Here is a 24183-nt window from a genome sequence, read left to right as displayed (position 1 = left end):
ACGACTGCCCCGGCCATCACCCAGACTCTGTAGTGCGGGGGGTTACCATCGGGGAGCCCCTTGGCTATAAGGTCTTGTCCTTTGAAGTGTCTGACACATGACTTTCAGCTGTGAAAGGATGTGAATCAGATGTGGTCCCTGCACACAGCCGCCTGGGACAAGGCACAGCACAGACTGGTGCTGGAAGTGGCCTCGGGGCAGCTCTGTTCCCCTGACAGGGTGGGTAGGGATGGGGACACCTTGGGGTCTGGGCTGGCCAAGGGTGTTTTTAGCATGTGTTTGTTTGGGGTGGGACATCATGGTGTGTTTTTTGTCGGGGGCAGTGAGGCAGAGGGGATGGGATGATCTGATTGCTTGGCCAGGACCAGAGCCTGCTTGAGTCTCGGCACAAGCCCAGCTCCCAGTGATACACCTAGAGCCTTTCCAAGGATTACTGGGCTTCTTCTTTCCAGGTTTGCCATTCCCAAGAGCCCTCTTGGCCCTCACTGCCTTTGTAAAAGCAAAATACATGAAACTCTTTCCTTTAGGTCACCAGTAGTGAACAGCAGTTCTTTGTTTGCCTTCCTGCCTAAATTTGCTGAGAGCCATTAGGGAAACCAGAAACCCAGTTTTTCTCAAGTGTCCTAGGTGAGGTCTGGCCATACCTGTCATTTGGGAGGGATAATACCCACAGTTAATGTGGTAAGGAGCAAGGGAGACCTTCACCACATCTAAACACAGTGAGGGAGTCCCTTGAATGCATTGCATGATGAGCTGCTCCTCCTGCTCCTGATCTGGATGTGGGGAGCACAGCTGTAGCTTGCTGGTAGCTCCAGCCTTGTCCACCTGGGATAAGGTGCTGGGGATTCATGGGGATTGCATTTGGGATGTTTGATGTTGTGAATGTCAAAGCCCTAAGAAGAACACACAAGGAGAGGAGCCCTGTGGGAAGGGATGTCGATGTCAGGAAGCTGGCTGCAGGTTCCCCTCTGCTTTCAGCCCAGAGTGAGCCGGCAACAGAGCCAGCTGGAAACACAGTGAAGGGGATGAGCTTATTCTGCAGAGGATCATCACCCCCTCTCTTGCTGGTGTGCCCATGGGATAGAGCTAACCCAGACCTTGGCAGTGGTGCTCTGCCCTGCGGTTAGGAATTGCACAGGAGGACCAACAGAACCACTGCTGTCTCATCCCGCATTCTCCAGATGGTGCAGGCCTGGTTTGGAAGGCAGCACAGGGGCAAGTGTTGTCTTTCCTTGGGCAGGCTGGGACCGCGGGGCTTCACTTTCTCTGTACGCTGCTGCAGTTCCCTTGTGGCCCCTTATGCTTGTCCCCGAGCCAAGCCAGTGCCTCCGTCTGGGACATTTTCCTGGGCAAGGGACAAAGGGGAGCAAGTCCCAGCCGGGATTGCTGGCATGAGTCAAATTTCTAACCCCAATCCTCTCCCATTTCCTTTACACCCCCTTTCCCAGGCAGGAAATCAAAGCCCAGCTTGCTCATTAGAGGCTGACCAGCTGCTGACCAAAAGCCAAAAACAAAAACCCCAACCCCCAGAGCAAATGCTTTATTTGCTCAAACTGCTGCTTTCTCGGAGCAGTGGGAGTGGGAGTCCTGCAGCCAGAGGCTTCCCACCAGCGGAGGAGCTGCGGCCTCCCCGGGAGCTGACAGCACAGGGGAGCTCTGTTTTCAGGTCTTTGTCTTAGCTATGGATCAAAGGGAAAACTCTGAATTGTCTCAGTATCTGACAGGTTCTTTCATATTTGAGTCACTGTGAAATCTGGGGTTGGCCTTTGGGCTCTAGGAAATATTTTGATGCTCCTGTGTCAAGTTAAAAAGCGCCCCCCCCGAAGTGCAAACACTGCCATGGATCAGATGGAATGCTGATCAAACCAATGTGAGCTGGTTCCATGGCAGCTTTTTGGGGTGGTTTTGGCATGTTGAGATTTTAAATTCTTCTTAAAATGGAGTTTCCCATCCTCTCCTTCCCCAGTGCGTGCTCGCCCATCAGCACGACTGTTTTCAATGGGGAAGGTCTGAGTTTCCATCCCAGGGGCATTCAGACCTGGGGCCTTGATAACACCCTGGGAAAAGTCCCCCTTTGCATTCTGCAGTTATGAAAACCAGATGGGAGGGCTTAAGAGAAACCAAAGAAGCAGTTTCTGGGAGGAGACTCAAGCCTGAAATATGTCGAACAGCTGGAGGGATGCAGGGGATTTCAAAAGGAAGGCTGGGATGCCAGTCGAAATGGGAACAGGCATGAGGCTGGGCTGCCTGGTCTGCATTGCACTGGTGCTGATGGGAAAAGAAGCGCGCAGGGAGGAACTTTTAAAATCTCTAACATCTAGTAGATATTTATAGATCTTTTATCTCTTTAGTGCCTTGGTGCCACAGATAAAAGCCTACAATGCTTTTATGATACTTAAAGCAAACAAACCCCCCACTGGTTTCCAGAAAGGTTTTGAGCCATGTGAGCACGGTCACTTATCAGTCTGAATTTAATTAGACTGATGAAACTGCTCCTGCCATCTGAGTTGGTGCTGCTGCTGAGGGCTTTGCCTCTTCACTATCCTTTCCTGCATCAAGATGAGGGTTAATACACACGGGAAGTGAGGGTTTCTTGGCAGCTGGACTGAAACAGGCATCTCACGTCTGCATATGGTTTTGTCTCTGGGTTGGATCCTGGCTGGCAGTGGCGACGCCTGGTCTGGGTTTCCTGCATCCCTGGTCAACACCGGGTAAACCCCTTGTGGCCCCGAGTGCCCCCAGGGGTGCCCAGAGCCCCTCTCATGCAGCACACAGGGCAGGTCAGGGTGAAAGGTGCTGCTCATCCCAACCCCTCTGATGCTCAACAAAGTGAGGGGCTTGGAGGGGCTGGACAAGGCAGAGGAAGGCACCTGAATTCATCTGCGATGTGAGCACCAGGAATTTGGGAGCCCCTTCCCAACCCAAAGTCTGGAAAGTCCCTAGTGTGCCTCCTGCAGGGCTGAGATGCTGAAATGACTCGTCCAGCTTGGATGATTAATGAATAATTGACTAATTTAATGAGCTTTCTTTGGCCCTTGCCTACCGCAAGAAAGTCCCACTGTCTAGGGTGGACATCCCTTGGTGGGAGGACTGGGGTGGGGCTTTTGGAAATAAACCCCATGCTCCCACATGTCCCGGTTGTAGGCAATAACCTGCCTCCTTTTGTAGAGGTTGGGGGTCATTTTGTATTATTGCCCCCCCCAAACCAGCAGCTTCCCCAAATATCCTTTTTCCATTGATTCACAGCAGCAGGATGTACCCCTGAACCCAGGCCATGTGGCTCTCGCCCCCTCCCTTGCTGCAGGCAACAGCCTTGTTTTGGAGATGCTTCATTTTTGCTTTGTTTTTAGGTTCTCCACGGGTCCATGAATCTCTCACAGTACAAACCTCTGCTGTTCCTGCTCTAAAACTGCTATGTGACTTGCCCCTCTGCATGATATTGAATTACTTGGGGCTTAAAAAGCTGTATGAATCCCAGCCGACACTGCAGCCGGTACCTTGCTCAGAAAGGCGTGCGAAGCCCCATGGCGCACTAAGTGGAGCAGTTTTTCACCCTGGCAGCTGGTTTGCATCAGAACCTTTCTGTGAAGTAATTTATTCTTTCCTTTCCCCCGTTAAGGTCCTCAAGAAGGGTCAGCAAGGGAGAAGCATCCATCCCCCAGCCCTGCCCGCTGATGTAGGGCTGGAGTAATCCCATATTCAGGCACCTCTGATGCTTGTTTGGGTTAAAATGAGGTTTAAGCAGTGATGTTGGCTCCGAACATCTATCCCCATAATGTGCTTATCAAGATAGTTTGAGTTAATTGTTTTTCCCCAGGGCAGCCACCAGATGGTGGATGTCAGATGGTTACTGCTCTTCCTCACCCCAAGGGGCTGTGGACACCCCACAGGCTGGTTGCTCTTTGTTTTTGTTTTTAATTTGGTTTACTTTGTTTACCTAAAAGGGTCACCCATAGCCAGATTTCATTGCATCAGCAGAATAAACCTCTACATCTCCCATCAGTGCTGGTGCTGCAGGAGCTAGGATTTGCATTGCCAAGACCTCATCCTCCATTGTTTGCTTTAATGCCCAAACACCCTCAAACACATCCGGCCTCTGACACCTCTCCCCAGCACATCACTGGAAACCCTCTGCACCCACCATGTCCTGGGTTCCCTTCGACTCAGCATCATCCCAGCAGTGATGTCCGATGGTGACGGGAGGAGCAGCAGAGCAAACAGCTCCTGTTCTCCTTGTCCTCCTGCCAGCTGGCTGTCACTGCCACCCGTCCCTGGGGCGGATCATCCATCCCCTCCCACAGGCTCCACTCTCAACACCTTCCTCCCCAGGCCATCTTGCAATGTGCCCCTTCTGCTCCCTCCTCACTCCTGTGTCCAGCCTCAGTGTGTAGCAGTTCTCATTGTGCTGTATTTTATCTCTCCAGGTAAGCCAGTCTTTTTTATATCCCCCTGCACTCTCCTCTCTAACAGCTCATTTCCATTTGTGTCTTTTAATCCTAGCAGAAAGGAAAGACACCCTAGAAACCTTGGCAGCCTCCTTTGGATCACCTCGAAGCTCCTTGTGACTCTCTCACTGCTTCCCCACTTCCTACCCAGCTTCTCCCAGCTCCCATCCTCGGGGTTGAAAGCAGCCTCTGCCTTCCCATGCCCCTTCCCCGACCTCCTCTGCTTTTCTGCTTAGCATTTCCTGTCTTATCACCTCCCCCAGCTGCAAAATCGGGTCCCAATTCACTGTAGTGGAGCCGTGTGGATGTGGCCGGGGATGGATGGACTGGGGGCAGGATGCACCTTCTCCTCCCACCTTTCCTCTCCACGTTACACCTCCCCACCCCACGTAACCTCAGGCTGTGGAAAAGGAGCTAAATATTTTTTAGTGAGCCATTCCCATCACACGCTCATCTCCGGTGTGATTCCAGGCCAGGCACGTTCTTATTGCTGTGCCTCACCCCCATCCAGCCAAGATCCCAGCGCTGCCTGCCAGAAGCGTGCACGCTGCTGCTCTGTTCGCGTGCCTCCTGGGGCTGCCCGGGCTTGTCCGGCAGTGGGGAGCTGCCAGCACCCAAAAGAACAGGCGTGGGGCAGGGTTGGGAGCATCCCTGGCACGTCCCAAGCACACCTCTGCCCTGGCAGTGCTTCCATTTGCAGCATGATGGTGGAATGGGAGGAATCGTCTGGCACCATCAGGCCAACCCTTCCCCTTGCTTTTATGGAGCAAGAGTGCAACCTGTCCAAGACCACATGGTGCAAAAACCAGAGGATCACTGCAGGAATGCATCAGTGATGTGGAAACACACAATTTCTCTAAGCACCCACCTGCAAGGGAGCAAATTCAGCTTGTGCCTGCGGAAAGTGCTGCGGGTGTTGCTGTTGCTTGCTCTTCTCTGTCCCGCCCAGACATGCAGGTGAGCAGACATCCTCACCTGCCCCCTTTCCCATCCCTCCTCACCTCCCTCCAGCCCTGCTATGGCCCTGCAATGTTGGGATGGGAGAACCTGAGTCTGGGAGCTGAACCAGATGTGGCCAAACAATGTCCCTGGCCCCTCCCTCAGGGTGTTTTTGTGCATGAAGCTCTCTTGGTGGTGAATCCGTCACTGGCTTCTCTACCCGGGCAGCACCCTATTCCTGCACAACAGCACTGTGTCTGCGGGGCAACTGGTCAAAGGCCCTCACTGGTGCATTGTGGCTGCAGGATCTCCCACTGCAGTGCACCCCTGTGGCAGCAAACCCGGTTTCATTTCACTGCCAAATGAAGGGCTGAAATACACTGGCTTAAGGCTGACTTGCAAATCTATTTTCCTTTTTGCTAATGTAACTGAGCTCAGTGCTCCACCAGCAGTCTTCAAACTAGGTGATGGCAGGATTCTGATTCCATGTGTCCTAGCAGCATCCTTCCCTGCATCCCTGGGTTGCTTCATCACTGCCTGCCTGGGCAGGGAACAGGGCTTTGGCCACTCCTGGCCCATCCATGTATTTTGCTTTGCTTTTTGGTACCATTTTGTTTCACAGAGCTCAGGGTAAGGTGTTGGGAGGAAGTGTAGGGATGGCACAGGGTGGTTGAATCACACAGGACATGCTTAAGGCCCTGCCGTAGCACAGTTGAAGCACAAAAACCAGGGGCAGCAGATGAATGTTAAATAAAAGATTTGACTTTTATTTAAAATAAAATGCATTTGTATATAGTCCTGAAACCACAGACTACAGGAACACAACACTGGTTATTCCTCGGCATTAAGTGGGGCAGGAGATCCCTCTCCGTTAGTGTTAATGCGGCAATGGCTTAACGAACAGGGAGGTCCTGGCCCCAGGTATGGGTTATTGAGGGTGTTGTGGCGCAGCTCTGAAATCCCATTTAACTTAGATAAAAAATTACTGGACTGAAATTGTGGGGTTTTGGTTTTTGTTTCCTTTTCTTTCTTGGTTACTCCCCGTACCCCTTACAGACATACTAGAGTTAATGCTGATACTCCAGATCTATGCAATATTGTAGCTGGCTTGTGAGACTAGTTAAAAAAACTGTACAATTTTATAAAATTTGTGTTTTTTACATTAGTTACACAAAACCTATACTTCATAGACCTTTACTTCATATTGTAATGAAAAAGTCTGCATATCATAGGCAGAACAGTGACTATGCTGGTGAATACTAAAAGTGTCATAATACAATATGGTGTAAAAATAAAATAAAATTAAAAAAAATAAGACAATATAAATGATTATCAAAAGGCAAGTTAACAAATAAAACCAAGCTGTAACAGATTAACAGAAGGTCATCTTCGAGGCCACACACAACTGTCTTCAACGTCATGTCAGGCACCTGCAGCAGTCCTGGTGCATGTAGTGTGAAAGGAGAGATGGCAGTTCTACTTACGGGTAGGACGACTTCCAAATAGGTCAAATGTACAGAATAAAAAACACAAAGAAAAAGAAAACACTCATGCATTAAACATGATAAATAGACTTCATATAGGTTAAGCCCTGGATGGCTTTACAAGAAGATGGCTTAGAGTTCTCGTAGAAAATTGGCTATAAGTCAAATCTTATCCTGATCTGCCCATCGGAATCTGTATCTCAAGGCCAGTAGCACGATCTCCCTGGCCCAGATACAGTCTTGTTATAGCAAATTAACAGAAGTGCTCATTAGTGCACACAGATTAACTGGTCTGGTAATGCAAAAATTGTCATGATAAAAAAAGATACATTTCAAGCTTACTTTATTAAGCAGCATATTTCAAAGAACAGCTTTTTAAAGTTAAATATTAATATGGCCATGGGGTTTCCTCTCGGTGTACAGTACATGGGACTCACACCCAACCACTGGTCAGTTTGTAGAACATCTCTTCATCTAAGCTCTCATTCTGATCTTTTGCTCGTGTCGACAAGAAGATGTAGCCACCGATGAATTCGTGAACCACTTTGCAATCCACCTCTGTGCAAATGAAGGACACTCGAACATCGTCTGCAAACTCCACTGTCACCTAGAAAGTAAAACTGCAGCATTAGGCTCACCCGAGCTGGAGGTCACTTGGGGCTGCCACACGCTCTTCCCTCTGTCTCATTCTCCTTTTTCTGTTAACCTAGATGCCTTTTCCAAGCAAAATCCAGTGACAAAAATGATGATATGGGCTTGATCCTTATGGCTCCCTTCCAATTTGAGATATTCTATGATACAGTGATTATTATTCAAATGTTTAGACACACAAATACCTTTTACTTTTATTCAATTTTCTATTTTATTTATTTACTTAAATTCTCATTACCCCTTTCATTCTCCCATGACTCACAGGTAATTACCCAGCACGTCTGCATCTCTCAGCAGTATCTTTTCACTTTTTCCTGTGAGTTTTGGTTTTGTAAGTGAAAATTTGGCTGTAGAAATGCTCTATGGAGGCCGGGGGAGCTCATTTCACAGTTACTGAATAGACTGCCTGTTTATTGATGCCCATTATTTTTTTGTCCCCCCAGCAGTGACAGCTCTACAGGAGGGAAGGGAATTCCCAGCAGAGCATCCGAGACAAATAATTGGGTTATTTGGGCTTGCAATAGGGTCAAAACAAAGATTCTGAGGCAGAGGGGAAGATGAATAATTTCTCTAGCAACTCTTAATGACCGCAAACCGCAGAGGAAAAGTCCTCACGTATCCCTGGCAATTCTGATGAGATGTTCCACTGAAAAGAAGCACAAAAAGTTTGCTCATCCAAATTTAACAGTTGGGTAAAAGCCCATCTTGGAACCTAGCGATGTCTCTACTGTTGCTTTTCATTACTTACATGGAAGTTTGAGCTGTACTGCAAATAAAAGGAATTTTAGTGCATATAAAGCCGGTCCATTTGTTACTGTTAGGGTCAAGCCTGAGCATCAGTTCTGGTTTGATTTTATTTTGCTGCCTTTGAGTGGGTGTTCAGAGACCAGAGAAAATGGTTATGCAGGAAGCGTGTAACTGTGTTAAAGACATGTTCAGGGTTTGCTGTTCTTTTGTTTAAGGGTCATATTCGACTCCACCAGCAGTTAGGACAAGCTCTGCTATATCTCTAAGGAGGTAGAAGAGGAGAGAGGAGAAACTGTACCTCATCAATGTAGCTGGATGGGACATGCTTTAGAAAACAGCACTGTGAAAACCTGACTTTTTACAAGATGACTTATAGTTGAATTAACACCCCCACACCTCCGAGAGCAGCACCTGTCTCACATCACAGGAGCAGGGGAAGTGCCTGAGGTATAAAACACCAGCTCACCATTTTAATCTCCCAGTTCACGTTCCACTGCTTCATGTTGCTGAACCGCCAGGTTTTGACAGCGTCACCCGTGCTCGCGTCCATCCGTATCAGCCGGTTGTAGGCGATGCCGATCAGCTCCTCCTTCTTGCCCCCCTGGAACCTGTGACACAGCGAGGGGTTAATAAATGCACGCCTGTGATACACAGCTATGTTTGTTAAACTCGGCAGCTGAGTTAACATATAAAATTGGGTTTATGAGCTAATGCAATTACTGCTGTTTAATTTCAGTTCCACTTCGACTTCCACAGCTAAGGATATGCTGCATATCTAACCTGCTCCATGCTCATGAAACCCCTCCTGTTCTGCCCACCAGACCCACCAACCTTGCAATGAAATGTGTGATGCCGAACTCCGGCAGTGACTGCCAGGCTTGAATAAACCGCATCTTCGCCTCGATGAGGCTCATCTGGGCAACGTTCTGATGGGCTTCCAGGATGCGTGCCGTGATCTGTGGGCAGTGAGACACATCAGCTTTAGGCAAGGGGGTCATTAGTGGCATCTCGACTGTCATGCGAATGGGTAACGACTTGGGAGGTGTATGGGTGCCAGCGCAGTTATGAACACACATAATCAATAATTTCTACCCTGAGGTCTTATTTCAGCTATGACTGCTCAAACTCCGTGACCACAGCTGATAACCTGGAGCTGCTTTTGCTTCGTATCTCCAGACATATAAAAGCAAATATAGACCTGAGCTGTCTGGAGGCAAAGAGCTGCTCAGACTCAGTTAGTTTAAGATGCAGGATGTGAGCAAATGCTGGGGCAAATTTCTGGTGTAGGGTTTCCAGTTTCACAGCATGAATCATTGGGGACCATTATAAAAACCAAGCAGGGCCCATGTTTCTCGGGGAGGGTGTAAGTTTTGCTAGTCTTTTCCCTGCTGTTCTCCAAACCAAAGGGGCTCTAGACTATTTTAAGCTTTATCTTAAATTTATCTTAATTTTATTGTTGCTGTCACTTACCAAGTCTCTTACATAGCCTGGCTGAAGATGGCAAGGCGAAATAAAAAAAAGGAGGCAGAAAGAAAAAAAAAGGCAATCAGAAATAATGGCAACAAAGCAAAGAAAAAGTGTAAATTAACTGCAAACCAAAGTTCAAGCAAAAAAACCACATGCACAATTTCTTAGGTGGAAAAGCAGCCAAAGTGAACATAAGGACGGAGAGAGGACAATGCTCGCTGCTTGTGCTGGCCCTGCCTGAACACTGGTGTGGTCCTGGCTGCCCAGCACCGTGCAGAGATGGTTTTGGTCATCCTGAGATGGTTTTGGTCCCGCTGGTGAATGAAGGGGAAAGTGAAGCTGCCAGCTTAAGAGGAGAATTAGTGTGCTCACACTCCTCCCCATGCCTATCTGCACGAACTCAAGCCCACTTTCCATGCATGGGTCATTAACTCAACAGCTTCTTTTATCTGAGATATACAGAGAAATGATCGGGATACTGCTTGGGGTAGCAGGCGGCTGGAGGACAATATCAGCCGGGCTTCCTGGGGATGCATCTGCCCTTGCAAGCCAGCAGCACACTGCTCTGACACTTGAACCCCAGGAAGGCACCTGAGAGCTATGAATACACTTAGTTTGTGTTGGTTTGTGTTTTTCTGTATTTAGGATTTGGTGCTCCCCAAACCCAACCTGCCAACCCTACGCTGCTGCAAGTGCATGTGGAGATAAACACGATCCCAGCAGGTCTGGGGCTGGTGTGGGACCAAGAGCCTCTATATACCCTCCAGCAAGGCCCACTGCCAATTCCCATTTCAGCACCAGCTGTGGGCTGCACAACCTCTTCCTCCTCCTTCTCCTTCCCTGTGTCTGGGCGCTGAGGGACCCTCGTGGCCGAATTCCATGCATTCCTGCAGTCTCCATCCCTCCGTCCCTCCCAGCTGAGCGCTGCCCACAAACATCTTCCATTGCTGCACGCAAGCTCTGCCTCTGGCCATAAAGGAAAAGCCTAAATCTGATGTTTAGCCCACGTCTATAGGGGACCTGGTGTTTGCTTGGCAGCCGCCAGCCCAGTGTGGCGCAGGGGGAGGGCTCATGCCCATCCCCATGGTTTGACGGAGGTTATTTTTCTAATGAGGATACCTGCATTGTAAGCAAGTTCTGCAAGCTAATATTTTTCCAGGTGCCTCCATTTTACTGAGTTCAAGCCTAGAAGGCATTATATGCACTAAAAATGGTATATTTATGCAGCCTCTCCTTTATCCAAGTGGATATAAAGGCTTATTCAGAATAATAATAAGGGCTATATAAAATATAACTCCACTGCCAGGAAATCATCATGCTTTGCCAGTAAAAAGTTACATTTTTCCTGCTTCTCTGACTTGCAGCCTTCTTCTGGGTTTGGAGAAAATAGTATCTAGCTACAGCCTGTCCGAAGCACACAGGCTGCGAAGCTACAGCTGAATGATTAAGTCACTGAAAGGCTCACAGAGCAATGATTTAATTATTTTTGCTGCTGTTCTGACATATAATGTCTTTCAGAAAGTTATGCATTTATTTCCAGTGCAGAACAGTTCAGCCCTGTCATGCACAGACCGAATGTAGCGTGGAGTTCAAGCACAAGTCACAGCAACTCAAAATGAAGCAATGTTTCAAGGACTGGCATTTGGAAGTAGTGGAAAAGCAAAGAGAGAAATATGCAAACCGCATTTCAGCCAAGTCTGGATAAAGCACTGCAAGCAACTGCAACTCTGCTGATCCTGAGGATTTTTGCACGGACTCTGTGCAAGGGAAGGGGTTTTAATCCCAGCACCGGGACTGATTTAATCTCACCGCTGCTACATCTGTGAGGGGAGAGATGGGGGCAGCTGACCCATGCTTTGCTGCACTGTCACTCAGTAGCAGCAGGGGCAAAAACCATTCCCAAAATGTATTCAAAGTAAATGTAAATGAATTTTAAATGTGTTTAAAATAAACAGTTCCCTGCTGCCAAAGCTGTGTACGTGCAACATCATAAAATGTATGGCAGAATTAAGGTAGTGGGTGTCATCCCCAGGTGCTGGATCGAAACCACACATTTCAGTCGGCATCTCATTTTAGTAACCACGTGCACCCGATTAAGTGACACATCCAAAACACGCAGTGTTAAACACCAGGTACCGCCGAAATGGGTGCACAGTCAGCCCGGTCCACACCAACACCGTGCTGGCAGAGAGGGCGAGCACGTACCTGCTTGTTCTTGTACTTTTTCAGGTAGCGAGGAGAAACCAGACACTCGGGATTGATGTCGGTGTTGATTTGTTCTGGGATCAGCTGCGGGTCTGGGTTCAAATGCTGCATTTTCAGGAAGGAGAGGATGTTCTGCACTTCCATGCTGTAGGAGCTGTCAGCCATCGTCTTGCCCTTGGAGGCCAGGCGGCAGGCAGCCATCCAGCTGGCGTACTGCGTCTCCTGCCCCCCAAAACAGAGATCCATGCCCATCAGAGTGGTGGGGGTGCCATCTACCACCCCCAGTTAAACTCCAGGGAGCCTTTATTCCAGCCCAGGAGACTGAAGCACACAGAAAAGGCAGAAACCCAGCCAATGTGTAGACTATAACCATGGGACAAAGCCAGGGAAGAGCAGGGGTTAATTTTCTCTTCCAAATTCACATGTGCAACAGTGAACACAGAGCTCAGACACACGCGAGTGCATTTGCTGTCTTTTTTTTCTTTTAGCACCAGCTACACGGCCCATCTGAGCATGAGCTGATGGTAGGCAAAGGGCAAAGAGACAGCCGGTCCAAGTGATAAACTTACATTATCACAGCGAAGCCAGATTTCATTCATTCCCTCCGCCACTGGAATCAGAAGTTTGATGTTAAACTTCTGACCAGAGATATTCACATCAGGGGTGACTTCACATCCTGCAATGAGGACAGGGTTTAAGAGGAGTGTCAAGAACCATGCTTTAAAAAAAGGTGAAAAAAAACCCTAAACACAAAGGATGAAAAGGAAAACCAAAGCCCTCCAACTAAAGCATCTCCTATGACATCTCAGTGCAGCAAAAGTTTTGCACCACATCTCTGATGGGATGAACACTCTACATAGAAGGGACAAAAAAATTTGTTCAATGTCTCTTTTTCCAAGTGACAAGAAAAAAGGGTGCAAAAAGCAAGACCTGATCTAAAGGCAAGGGAGCCAAAGCTAAAGCACACTTGCAGAATTCACCTTGTAGATCCTGCCTGGCCTTGCGAATGGACCCGATGGCTGGCAAAAAGCCACATCCCTGAAATTTTCATGGAAGGGTGGGATAAGGTGGCAGGATGGGTGGGGACTCTCACCCCCAAACCCCTATACATCATTTCAGACAGGCACATCGCTGCTATAGTCACTAGCGAGGTGTGAGCATCCCACTTTTGGTGTCTGTAGAGAACTACAAGCAGTTTTACAAACAGTGGGGGGTGATGAACTGAACCAGCCAAGTTAGCCCAGGCACTGCTTCAACTCTGCCTCCAAGATCTTCTAAAAGTGCCATCACAGCAGATAATGAGCTCTCTGCAGTTCGGAGGCTGCCGGAGCAGGAATGTTTCACTTGACATAGGAAAAACCAACAGCTGTAGGAATTTAAAAACTCATGTGCAAAGCGTGCAGGGAGTGATAGACTGAGGCTGGTCATAACCAGCACCAGGGAGAGGTGGAATGAAAGTTAAAGGCAGCAGAGGAAGGGAATGGTCTGTTCTCTCCAGCTCAGGCTTATTCTGTGCTTGGGAGTTAGTCCAATTTCTTTGGACAGCCATGACAAAAAGGAGAACTGCAAGTTGTCTCCCCATGCTCCTCAGGAGCTGGTGGGCTGGGGTCACAAGTACCATGTACTCACTTTCTAGAAGTCTAAACATATGCTATGCTACCAAACCCAGCCACCCTCATTCCTTTAAACGTATTTACCCAACCCTAGGATGGCATTCCAAGAAGATAAACCAGTGGGAAAAGAAGATGCAAGAGGACCAGCCTATTAGTACAATAAAATACAACAGCATTTATACTTCTCTTACCTCTCAGGTTCATCTGGTGTGCAGGAGTCCCATTGGATTCCTCTTTGCTTTTATAGCAGGAGATAGAGGTATCTTTGAAGGTGCACCAATATGGCTTGTATCCTTTCAACGTCAGCTTCTTGGGCCTACCAGGCAAGTTGAGGGACATTAAATTTAGTTTAAGCTCCTAAACCAAGCGCTTCACCAGGAAACTCATTTCACCCTTGAAAATCTGGTGTCAGCAGTCTGGGACTGTCCCTGTCTGTGAGCTCAGCCACCACTCACCATCCCTTCACTACAATGGTGAGTTAAGAAACTGAGCTATAACTGCAAGTTTGGATTCTTCGATCGCATAGAGGTCACACTAATTTGGGGCAAGGTCAGGGGAGCTGGACAACTGTATTACAAAAATAGACCCATCTACAAACTGCTGTGAATTATGCCTCTTCACCCACCACATTAAACTGGAGCCACTTTGCTCAAGCTCTGAAAGGAAGTGGTACTTCTAACAGATCTGTCACTGACAGTACTGAAAGTAGAAGTATATGCATGAGTACACTTGTTGTTTTCTTTTTAAATACTCCACTTTACATCAGAAAAGGTTCAGTTCTTTTCTATGGGAAACATGGATTTCACTTGACTCTGTGTAAGAACTGATGGGGCTGCAAGCCTGGAGCAAAGAGACCACCTGGCATGGTGGTACCCTGAGCTGCTCATCCCACCATGAGCTCAGGACCTTTCCAGAGCTGCGAGTTTCTCAATTTCTTAGTCCCAGTTAATTTCTAAACCTTATTCACAGGCTGTGTTCGCAGCCTCTTCCTGCAGTGCACTTCTCACATCTCCATCCCAGAAACAGCTGCTGAACCCTCATCTGTAAGAATCAGATGTATGATGGCCCCAACTGCTTGTCCTTGAGGGCTTGTGACAACCCTCTGCATTTTCATTTCCAAGCAAAACCATGCTGGAGGCTGCTCAGGGTGTGTGAATCAGAAGGAAACTGGGATTGAGTGTGCCCTCAGCAAGTTTGCCGATGACACCAAGCTGTGTGGTTCGGTTGATACGCTGGAGGGAAGGAATGCCATCCAGAGGGACCTTGACACGCTTGTGAGGTGGGCTGATGCCAGCCTCATGAAGTTTAACCATGCCAAGTGCAAGGTCCTACACCTGGGTCGGATGAATCCCAGGCACAGCTACAGGTTGGGCAATAAGGAAATTCATGGTAGTCCTGTGGAGAAGGACTTGGGGGTGTTGGTCAATGAGAAAATGAACATGAGCCAGCTGCAGTGTGCACTCACAGCCCAGAAAGCCAACTGTATCCTGGGCTGCATCAAAAGAAGTGTGACCAGCAGGTCAAAGGAGGTGATCCTGCCCCTCTACTCTGCTCTCGGGAGACCTCACCTGGAGTATTGTGTGCAGTTCTGGTGTCCTCAACATAAAAAGGACATGGAACTGTTGGAACAAGTCCAGAGGAGGGCCACGAGGATGATCAGGGGACTGGAGCACCTCCCATATGAAGACAGGCTGAGAAAGTTGGGGCTGTTCAGCCTGGAGAAGAGAAGGCTGCATGGAGACCTCATAGCAGCCTTCCAGTATCTGAAGGAGGGCTGTAGGGGTGCTAGGAATGGATTATTCATTAGGGACTGTAGTGACAGGACAAGGGGTAATGGGTTGAAATTTAAAAAGGGGAGGTTTAGACTGGAGATAAGGAAGAAATTCTTTACTGTGAGGGTGGTGAGGCACTGGAATGGGTTGCCCAGGGAGGTTGTGAATGCTCCATCCCTGGCAGTGTTCAAGGCCAGGTTGGATGAAGCCTTGGGTGATAAGGTTTAGTGTGAGGTGTCCCTGCCCATGGCAGGGGGGTTGGAACTAGATGATCTTGAGGTTCTTTCCAACCCTAACTAGTCTATGATTCTATCATTCTATGGTGTGGGAGAAACACAGTGTTTGAATGAGCCTCGCTGCCCCCACATCACTAATGGACATCTGAACTTGAAGCATCTGCTGCCTCCTTCTGCCTTTGCTGGTTTTCCTCCTGCTAAAGCCCTGACACACATAGCCCTGTCCTATACAAACTTTACAACTGCAATTTCTTTTGAAAGCTGCCTCTCACTACAGAATTAACCAACCTTGAGCCAAGCCATCCTACACATGCAGGTCTTTCCATCTTTCATTTTCATGCTTCACTAAAGATGCTTTAATACATCCTTTGGCTAGCACGGGCAGTAACATGGATGGCAGGGGAGAAAGGAACATCCCAAAACTGCAGCAACACCAGGCATTTATAGGGACATACATGTAGGAATTCTACGTAAGGCATACCAGGGACATACTGCAGCTCCTCTCCAGCTGAAGTGTGACAAGAGGCACGTCCAAAGCTGGACCATCTCCTAATGTCATGTAATTTATGTTGGGCTTCTGGCATTAAAATACTACCTGGCCAACATTTTTAGGAACAAATAGCAATTCTGTGCCTCCCCGCCATGGCAGGACAGCCTCAAATCGCAGCCCAGGACTTGGGGCTTGCATCAGGTGAGGAACCAACAGCTTCTTGCTGCTTCATCTCCTGTCCCACCAACTGGCACTCCAATTTGCAATTAGCTCCCCAAGTCATGCCTCATTTTATTGCAAACAAGCACACTGAGGGAAATAGCACAGGGATTTTTTGTTTGTTTATTCAAGATGGGGGGGGGGAAGCCACTCAGATGCAGGGCACAGGCTGCAGCCCTGAAACTTTGCCTCAGTTAAGACAGTCCATAAGCCCTGATGGACACAGAGACCTTATTAATTCACCTTCAGAGAGGGAGAAAGAGCTTTTCAGAACAGAAGTGCTAAGTTCTGTCTCCAGAGCCAAACAATTAATAAAATAAAGGCTTCTTCCAGAACTATTTTGCTGGCTACAGCTTTTCTTCTCTATCCTATAGCTATGCTGTGGAATCTCATCCGTATTTCCAGTTTCCAGAACGTTCACTGTAACCCTCGCCGCAGCAGGCAATAAACTGCAAGAGACGGTTGTGGCTGCCAAAACGTTACTCCGAGTCCAGACGTTCCGAGTTTCCACGTACCACTGTCAGAGTCAAAGCAAAATATAAACACCCCAAACTAAACCCTGAGTGAGCTGGAAGAGGAGCAGAGCAGAAGCAGCTTAACCTGCTCCTCTTGGCAAGGAGAGGGCAGACTGACTGGGATCTCAGCTCACTGAAATTCATCCAGCTTCTTGCAAACCAGGAGGAGGAGTAAGTTTTCTGTGTTCCACTCCTCATTCTAGGATGGCTTGATTATCCCCAGGGCACTAAGTATGTGACAGAAATATCCCAGCATGCACTCCTGGCTATGGGATGCAGCAAGCTTTCCTGGAGGGATGTGTACCTGCTGGGGTGGCAACAGTGGGAAAACACCCTTTGTTTTGTATTTCAGAACTGATCAAGTTCAGTATCAAGTATTTCAATAGTGTGTGACTGTGCTACAGGATAAAGTAAAATGTTTTAACAGTAAGAGAGCACAGATACTGGGCTGTGGTATTACACAGCAATTGCCTGGTGGCTTTTCACAGGAGAATAACGTAGTGGTGTGCAGCAAGATTTTAAGGCCAGGAGATAAATTTAAAAAAGGATATTAGGCGATAGAACATTAATTATTCACAGACATTACCAGTTTCACAAGCACCTCTTCCCATCAGTACTTACTTGAAGACTTTAATGTAGTCGGCGAGCTCGGGGATGGAAGTGATGTCACCCTGGAAAGAAAAGATTACCCCATTCACCCGCATGCCAGAGTGGGGCCGGGGTGCTTGGTGTGCAACAGAAAGGATGCTGCACAGGGGAGGAAGCCGGGGGCTTCACTGGACAACAGCAGGGCTCAGGGCTCAGGGCTCATGAAAATGCTCCTGAGAAAGCCTCATCCACTTCATGGGAGAAGCAAGCAGAGAAAAATGCATGGCACAGAAGTGCTGTCTGCAAACCAGAGGACAAGGTTTTATTTTCCTTTGAGGAATTCCTGCTGCTGCTGGAGCCAATTCCCACCCGCGAGGTCACTGGCGGTCACACCGGCTCATGTTCGCATAGGGGTTTTTCTCTTCCCTTAGTTATTTCCTTATGCTCCAAACAAAAGGAAAAGATGCTGCTCTGCACCTCCATGGAAGATTAGGGAAGGGTTTTCTGATAGTCTAGAAAGGTTTTCTGCTCCCAGCTTTTTAAATATTGAATTGGTGTTATTTATATTTAAATATGTTATTTAAATGTTATTTATGTTATGTTTATGTTATATATAAATATTGATTATATGCATGAGAAAAAATATACATGAGAAAAAAAAAAACGATTGCAATTCCCACAAGCTCAAACTAAAGGGTTCTTGAAGGACAGAGAAATCAAAGACCGCTCCAACAGCTTCCAGTAGCAAGCCAGTTTACTTTCCGTCTGCAGTGAGCAATGCTGTTTATAGATACCACAGGGAAAAAAATGCAGAATCTAAACAAACAATCCAGTAATTGCCCATTATCCGTATTCAATTACTCGAGTGCATCTGGAAATGGCTACTGCTAGCAACCCCTACGGAAAGGGATGGAGAGTTCTGATGAATCATTGTCATCTTCCCTCCTCTCTGGCAGGGACTGTTCCTAAGCACTGTGCTTCAAATCTGGTTTTGCAAAGAAATTAGAAAGGATCTCTTGGCGATAAAATCTTGGCATTCTTTCTGTTGCACCAAAGGAGCACTGCTGTCCCTGCGGCGACTGGTTAATATTGTAAACTCTGCTGTTATTAATGCTAGTAAAGCAGGCTAAGTATGGATGTTAACTTCAAAAAGATCCTTCATGAACACTTTAAGAAATTATATGAAGTGTAAGACTGGAAAGTTTCAGGGATTTTAGGGTCTGAAAGGACTTAAAATGAAACTCAGAGACGACATAAATGCACAAAATGCCTGGAAAAGCTGTCCTGGGCCAAGTCTGACTGGACTCAGTCCTTTCTCTGCAGTTTAATTCTTCAGCTTTACATTTTTAAAGGTGGAAAACCAGTGTCAAAAGACTGTATCAGAAAGAAGGCGAAAAATCCTCTGAAACAGTCATAGCCCACTCCAGGCCCAAATCCAGTCCCATAAAAATAGGGCTTTATAAGCGTCTAAGTTATTTTTGAAAATCACGGCAGCTGTTTTAGGTGCCGTAAAACTTTGCCATGAATTAGAAACAGTGGAAGAGAAACCTCAGTGTGAAGAATCAGTATTTTGGGAAGTCGGTAGTGAGAACAGAAACCAAATTAATTTTAATTCAGTTTTCCATTATTTTACTAAGGAAAGTGACTTAGTGCATGGGGGTGTCAGTAAGACCTTCGCTCCTCCAAGATTTCTCCAACACCATTTGGTCTTATGCTCCCAGCATGAAAAAAGCAACACTGCACTTGACTTTTGCAGCAATGCAGAGCTGGGCACAGGACAGGCTGAGCTCTCCCTGCTAAATTAACTGTTAACACCCAAAAAATAGAAGGCAGTTTTACAGCTTAAATGAAGCCTTTGGTTCAGTACATGCACGTGATCAAAGAGGTTTTTATGCTGCCCTGGGCTCAGAGCAGAGCTCCAGTTTGGTGCTGGCCCCACGTTGGACACTGCCCAGAGTCTCCTCCTACCAGAACTACCCCGGGATACTTAACAAAAATACCATTTTAAGGAAAATATTATTGGGGTCTGTGTTCTGTGTTGCTTCACTGGGCTGTGGGCAACTTCCTCATGCTGTAAGAGCAGAAGTACTAAAAAAAAAAAAAAAGGAGAGGAAGAAAATAAAAAAGGAAGGATCCCTGGAAGAATTCCCAGCTTGGAATGATTGTTCCTGCTTGTGCGAGGTGACAGGACACACAAGCCATTTGCCACCAGGTCCTGCAACCCTTACCAGGATCGTTGACGTTTTGCCACCCTCCAAAGTAATTTCCAGATCCAAGAGCGCAGCATCCACCTCATCCACATCCTTGTCACTGTTGTTCAGGTGGTTTTCAGAGGACATAATAGACAGCTTATTGATGTGATACTGAAAGGCAAGGCACAACATTTCACTGGGATGCTCCTGCAATCTGCTGGATGCTATGGGCTCATCACAACACAGCCATCATGCTTGGGAATCAGAGTGGAAAAATGGAGCTGTACCCTCTGCATAAACAGAGGCCAGCAAGTGCTGAGACTGAGTGCAGTCGTGTCAGGAACAACCAGCTTGGCTGTTTTTAGTCCAAGGAGTTGGTACAAACCCTGAAGGACTGCTCTGTACTCTGCAGAGCACAGCTACTCTTTTCACAGCATCACAGACTAGCTGAGGTTGGAAGGGGCTCTGGAGGTCATCTGGTCCTACCCCCACCTACAGCTACTGTCCAACACCATGTCCAGTTGGCTTCTGAGTATCTCCAAGGATGGAGACAGTCTCAGCTCTCTCAATCTTTCCTCATATGAGAGATGCACCAGGACCTTTATAATCCTTGTGGCCCTTCACTGGACTCTCTCCAGTATGTCCATATCTCTCTTGCACTAAGGAGCCCAGAACTGGACCCAGAACTCTAAGTCTGGCTTCACCAGTGCTGAGGGGAAGGATCACCTCCCTTGACCTGCTATCAATGCTTTGCCCAACACAGTCTGGGATACCGTTCACCATCTTTGCCCCAAGGACACACTGCTGGCTGATACTCAAACTTGGTGTCCACGAGCACCCACAGGTCCTTTTCTGCCAAGCCGCTTCCCAGCTGGATAGTCCCCAGAACATACTGGTGCCTGAGGTTGTTCCCCCCAGGGGTAGGACTCTGCACATCCCCTTCTTGAACTTCATGAGGTTCATGTTGGCCCATTTCTCCAGCCTGCCAAGGTCCCTCTGGGGAGCAGCCTGACTCTCTGGCCTATCAGCCATACCACCCAGTTTGGGAAGATGTATTGCATCTGTTTTTTTCCCCAGAAAACCGAAACATCCACAAAATCTTACAGGAAGGCCCATGCCCAGCCCACTCTGCACTGTTCAGGGAGCTAATCTGAGTCTTTGTACTTGTTTTCACTCTTTTTTTTTTTCCCTGGAGGGGCCCTAGGAGCAGAGAGCCCTGCTCTTGACGGAGCTATTTCTACATCCTACAGTGACGAGGCGTGCCAGACCACACATAGTAAAGGGCTTGCCATCCGTCTTACAGAAGTCAATAGCAGGTGTAGTGTTTATGCCAAGTGATGCTGAGTATTTTATAAAACAGATAAATAAATAGTTCTGGGAAACCCACAGATTATCACCAGCTGCTGGGGGGGGCAGCGTGCCAGAATGCACAGTTCAGTAACCTAGTGTACTTACTGGGGTTTGTTAAGAAGGGCAGACCTTAAAGTTAAGATAGACAGGAACACGTTTAGTTAAAAGAAGGCCAAATTCCTTTTCATGAGAAGTAAGCAGCAGCAAATATTTAAATTGCCTAAGAAGTTCAAGTGAGTATCAGGAGACAGGAAACGATCTGACTTCTACCAGCATGAGAAGGGCAGGCTCCATCAGAGGTGCTTAGAGCATAAGGTGGGGCTTAGAGCACCAGTTACAGGAGGTTTCACTTATTGTGTTAATCAATATTCATTAATAGAGACATCTGCAAAGCTACAAAAGCAAGTTTAACCAAAACTGCAAGCGTCCCAGGCTGTCTCCTACCTGCAGTGCTGCAAACATCATCATTTCTTCTTCTGTGCACTCAATCTCCTCCAGCAGAATAGCCCATTTGGACTGCTCATACAGCTGGTTGATCCTGATCGCGTCGTACTGCAGCACAGCACAAAAACACAGACTGGTTGTAAAACACATTATCCTAGCTCAAGACAAACCACTTAATCTTTCATTTCAATGCAATGCCTCAATCTAAGACTGAAAAGCCTCTGCCACCAAAGCAGAATGGCCTTAAGCATCTCTAGCAATACCTAATCATTAGCAAACTGGTACTTGGGAGCATGCAAATTGTGCTTGCTGCCTGCATAATTAATTTTCAAAGTAGTGGAGGATTTACCAATACCAAATGTAGGGATACAGGCACCCTTTGCTCAAAGCCTTTGCCTGTAAGATGCGAGTAAAATAAATAGCTCTGTACCTTTGGATTCAGGTCAAAAAAGCTGTAGTACTTGAACCGGAGCAGCAAAGCCTCATTTTCTTTCACCTCCTGCTCCATAAGTGATCGGGATGAATCCAGCCATCTGTAAATTGTCAACATGGAGTAACACACACACGAAGAGCTCTGGTGAAGTCAGAGTGATGCTTTCAAGAACACAATTTAAAACTGCGTATTGAAAAAAAACAAAAAGAGAAAAGAAAAGAGCAGAAAACCAAATCCTTAACTCACCCTTGGTTGGTTTTGGCTTTATCTAGCAACGCCTGTGGCTTGTACATTTTTGCTAAGGACTCTGGGGAGGTGACGGGCTGGCTCACGGCCAGGATGCCCGGGTTCCCCTCTGACAAGGCGCTGTCACCAAACCAGGCTGAAGTCGGTGACAGGGGACTGCCGTCGTGAGCGTCGTATGTCGGCGTCATCGTTTTGCTATACAGTCCTGGGCTTGAATATATGTTTCCTACCAGTAAGAGGAATAAAAGCTGGGAGTTAGCTTAGGGCCAAGCCCTGCCTGCTCCCAGCCAAGCCAACTCAGACACAGAACTGAAGCCAGTGGATGAAAAACCTTCCCTTTTTTATCATTTCTCTTTTTTTTTCCCGCAATGGGAAAACACTGTGCTGCTTGTTTTCCCATGAAAAGCTGTCCCTCTCTCTCAGCTCTCCTCCAAGAGAAAAACTGATGGAAAACTCATTCCAGCCCAAATCCATGGGAAAAGGCGCAGGTCTCCCACACCAGGAACTCCTGCCCCCTGCAATTCTATGGCACCTGGGACACAAAGGGCCCCCAACTTACCGGTATTACCTGTTTCTTAAAGATTTTGGAAGTCAAAAGTTTTAGAGGAGCAGGAAAATAAACTAAGGGCGCAGCCAAAGAGACCAGAGGCAGAGCGCAAAAGTCCTCCACTGAGGTGGAGCTCACCTTTGACGGGGCCGATGTAAAGAATATCAGTGCCTATGGAGAGGGAAAGAAAGGAGGGAAGTGAGAAGGCGAGAGAAAGTCACTGGGAGAGTAGGGACGGACAGAAGGTGAAAATAGCCATTTTCAGAAGAGGGCAGAAAGCACAGGTGAGGTTTAACCATCCAAATGGAGTGTCTGCAGCAGCACTGGTGGACTTGGCAGGCAAAGCAACCCAAGTGACTCCACATTATTCTATTCCTGATACAAGAAACAGCCAGGCACGGAAATGCAGCATTTCATGGACGGAAAAGCTTGCTGAGATGCCCAAACAAATTTGGTATTAATATGCTGAGCAAGTGGTGCAATGTGGTGCCAAACTGATGCCGAAGCACACATTACTTCCAGCCTTTTAAAGCTTTACAGCTTGTACAGACTCAAAGCAGACAAAATACCCCCCTTTTAAAATTACACACTTGAAGAGAAGAAAGTGGACCAGCTTGGTATCTCATACTCCAGAATAGCTGAGAGCTAAATAGTCCCCATTCATCTCACTGATTTTTATGGTAAGAATATAAAACTCAGATTTTCAATATTAGGGAGGTTCAATGACCGTATCCTAATGTCAGTAATTCCACTACATATGTACACTGGGCAATGCACTCAGCGTCATTTGCTTGCTGGGCATAAACCTGAGCTTCAGTACTTAGAAGGACCAATAATAAACTGGCTTTTTGGGAAAGAGCTGTGTTCTTCGTAAGTCAGAAGCCTACCCAGATGTGCAATACGATGCACCCAAATTCTGCCTCTACGAGCACTATTAAGGGTGTTTAAGGTGGTGTGTGGCATGGTTGAGATGTCACAAGCAAGGTTTTCTGTGCCACCTCCTACTGCTGACCTGAACCACCACACTGGGCCATCATCCAGCTCCTCACTCCAAACCATCCCTCCTTCCTAAGTGCAGAAGGAATGTCAGAAAGTTAAGCTAGACATCTGGAAAAGTCTAAGACCAAAACAATAGAAAAACCTTTCCAAACTCTCATGTTTTTGTGATGGGTATCTCAAGGAACAAAAAGAACAGGTTACATCAGTAGCATCACACCGATAACAGACAACATCTTTGAAAGGAAACTTAACATAGAAACATGATTCTGAATTGTCTGACAGGATGGAAAATGTAAGTGAAAGCTGTCCATTGCATCAAACAAGAAAACCACCAGGAAGCTTTTAATGCTCCTGCTAGTTTTGCTGGCATCCCAACCTGGATTAACAATGTGGGGGACCAGTAAGCACTGTGGGTACCTGCCATCAAGACACACCCAGCAAATCAGGCAAGAGCAAAAAAAGCAGGAGCAATGGTCAAGGGATGAAGGTATCTACTTTCAAGCTTCACACTTGTAAGGAGAAGGCCAGGGTGACTTGCCAGGTACTAATACCAGATACTTATACTTTGGGAGTTGGACTCAGTGATCCTTCCAGTCCCTTC

At 47.3% G+C, this 24183-nt stretch overlaps 1 protein-coding gene across 2 annotated transcripts in view; it reads right to left on the bottom strand.

Moving 5' to 3' along the window:
- Nucleotides 1-6124: 6124 nt before the first annotated feature.
- Nucleotides 6125-24183, bottom strand: part of FERMT2 (FERM domain containing kindlin 2) — a 54375-nt gene continuing 36316 nt past the window's right edge. The window contains exons 5-16 of one of the 2 annotated variants that reach the window (XM_034061916.1): nt 22037-22262; nt 21788-21890; nt 21358-21465; nt 19600-19734; nt 17405-17454; nt 13743-13867; nt 12508-12614; nt 11939-12160; nt 9737-9757; nt 9098-9222; nt 8733-8874; nt 6125-7475 (exon numbers count right to left, since the gene is read on the bottom strand). In XM_034061916.1, the coding sequence (XP_033917807.1) occupies nt 7302-7475; nt 8733-8874; nt 9098-9222; nt 9737-9757; nt 11939-12160; nt 12508-12614; nt 13743-13867; nt 17405-17454; nt 19600-19734; nt 21358-21465; nt 21788-21890; nt 22037-22262 (1538 nt within the window). In that variant the 3' untranslated portion in view covers nt 6125-7301. The remainder of the gene's footprint in view (nt 7476-8732; nt 8875-9097; nt 9223-9736; nt 9758-11938; nt 12161-12507; nt 12615-13742; nt 13868-17404; nt 17455-19599; nt 19735-21357; nt 21466-21787; nt 21891-22036; nt 22263-24183) is intronic. The other variant, XM_034061917.1, reaches the window with a different exon arrangement.

This window comes from Melopsittacus undulatus, chromosome 4 (assembly GCF_012275295.1).
Source record: "Melopsittacus undulatus isolate bMelUnd1 chromosome 4, bMelUnd1.mat.Z, whole genome shotgun sequence".
NCBI lineage: Eukaryota > Metazoa > Chordata > Aves > Psittaciformes > Psittaculidae > Melopsittacus > Melopsittacus undulatus.
This window is presented reverse-complemented; position numbering and strand designations above follow the sequence as displayed.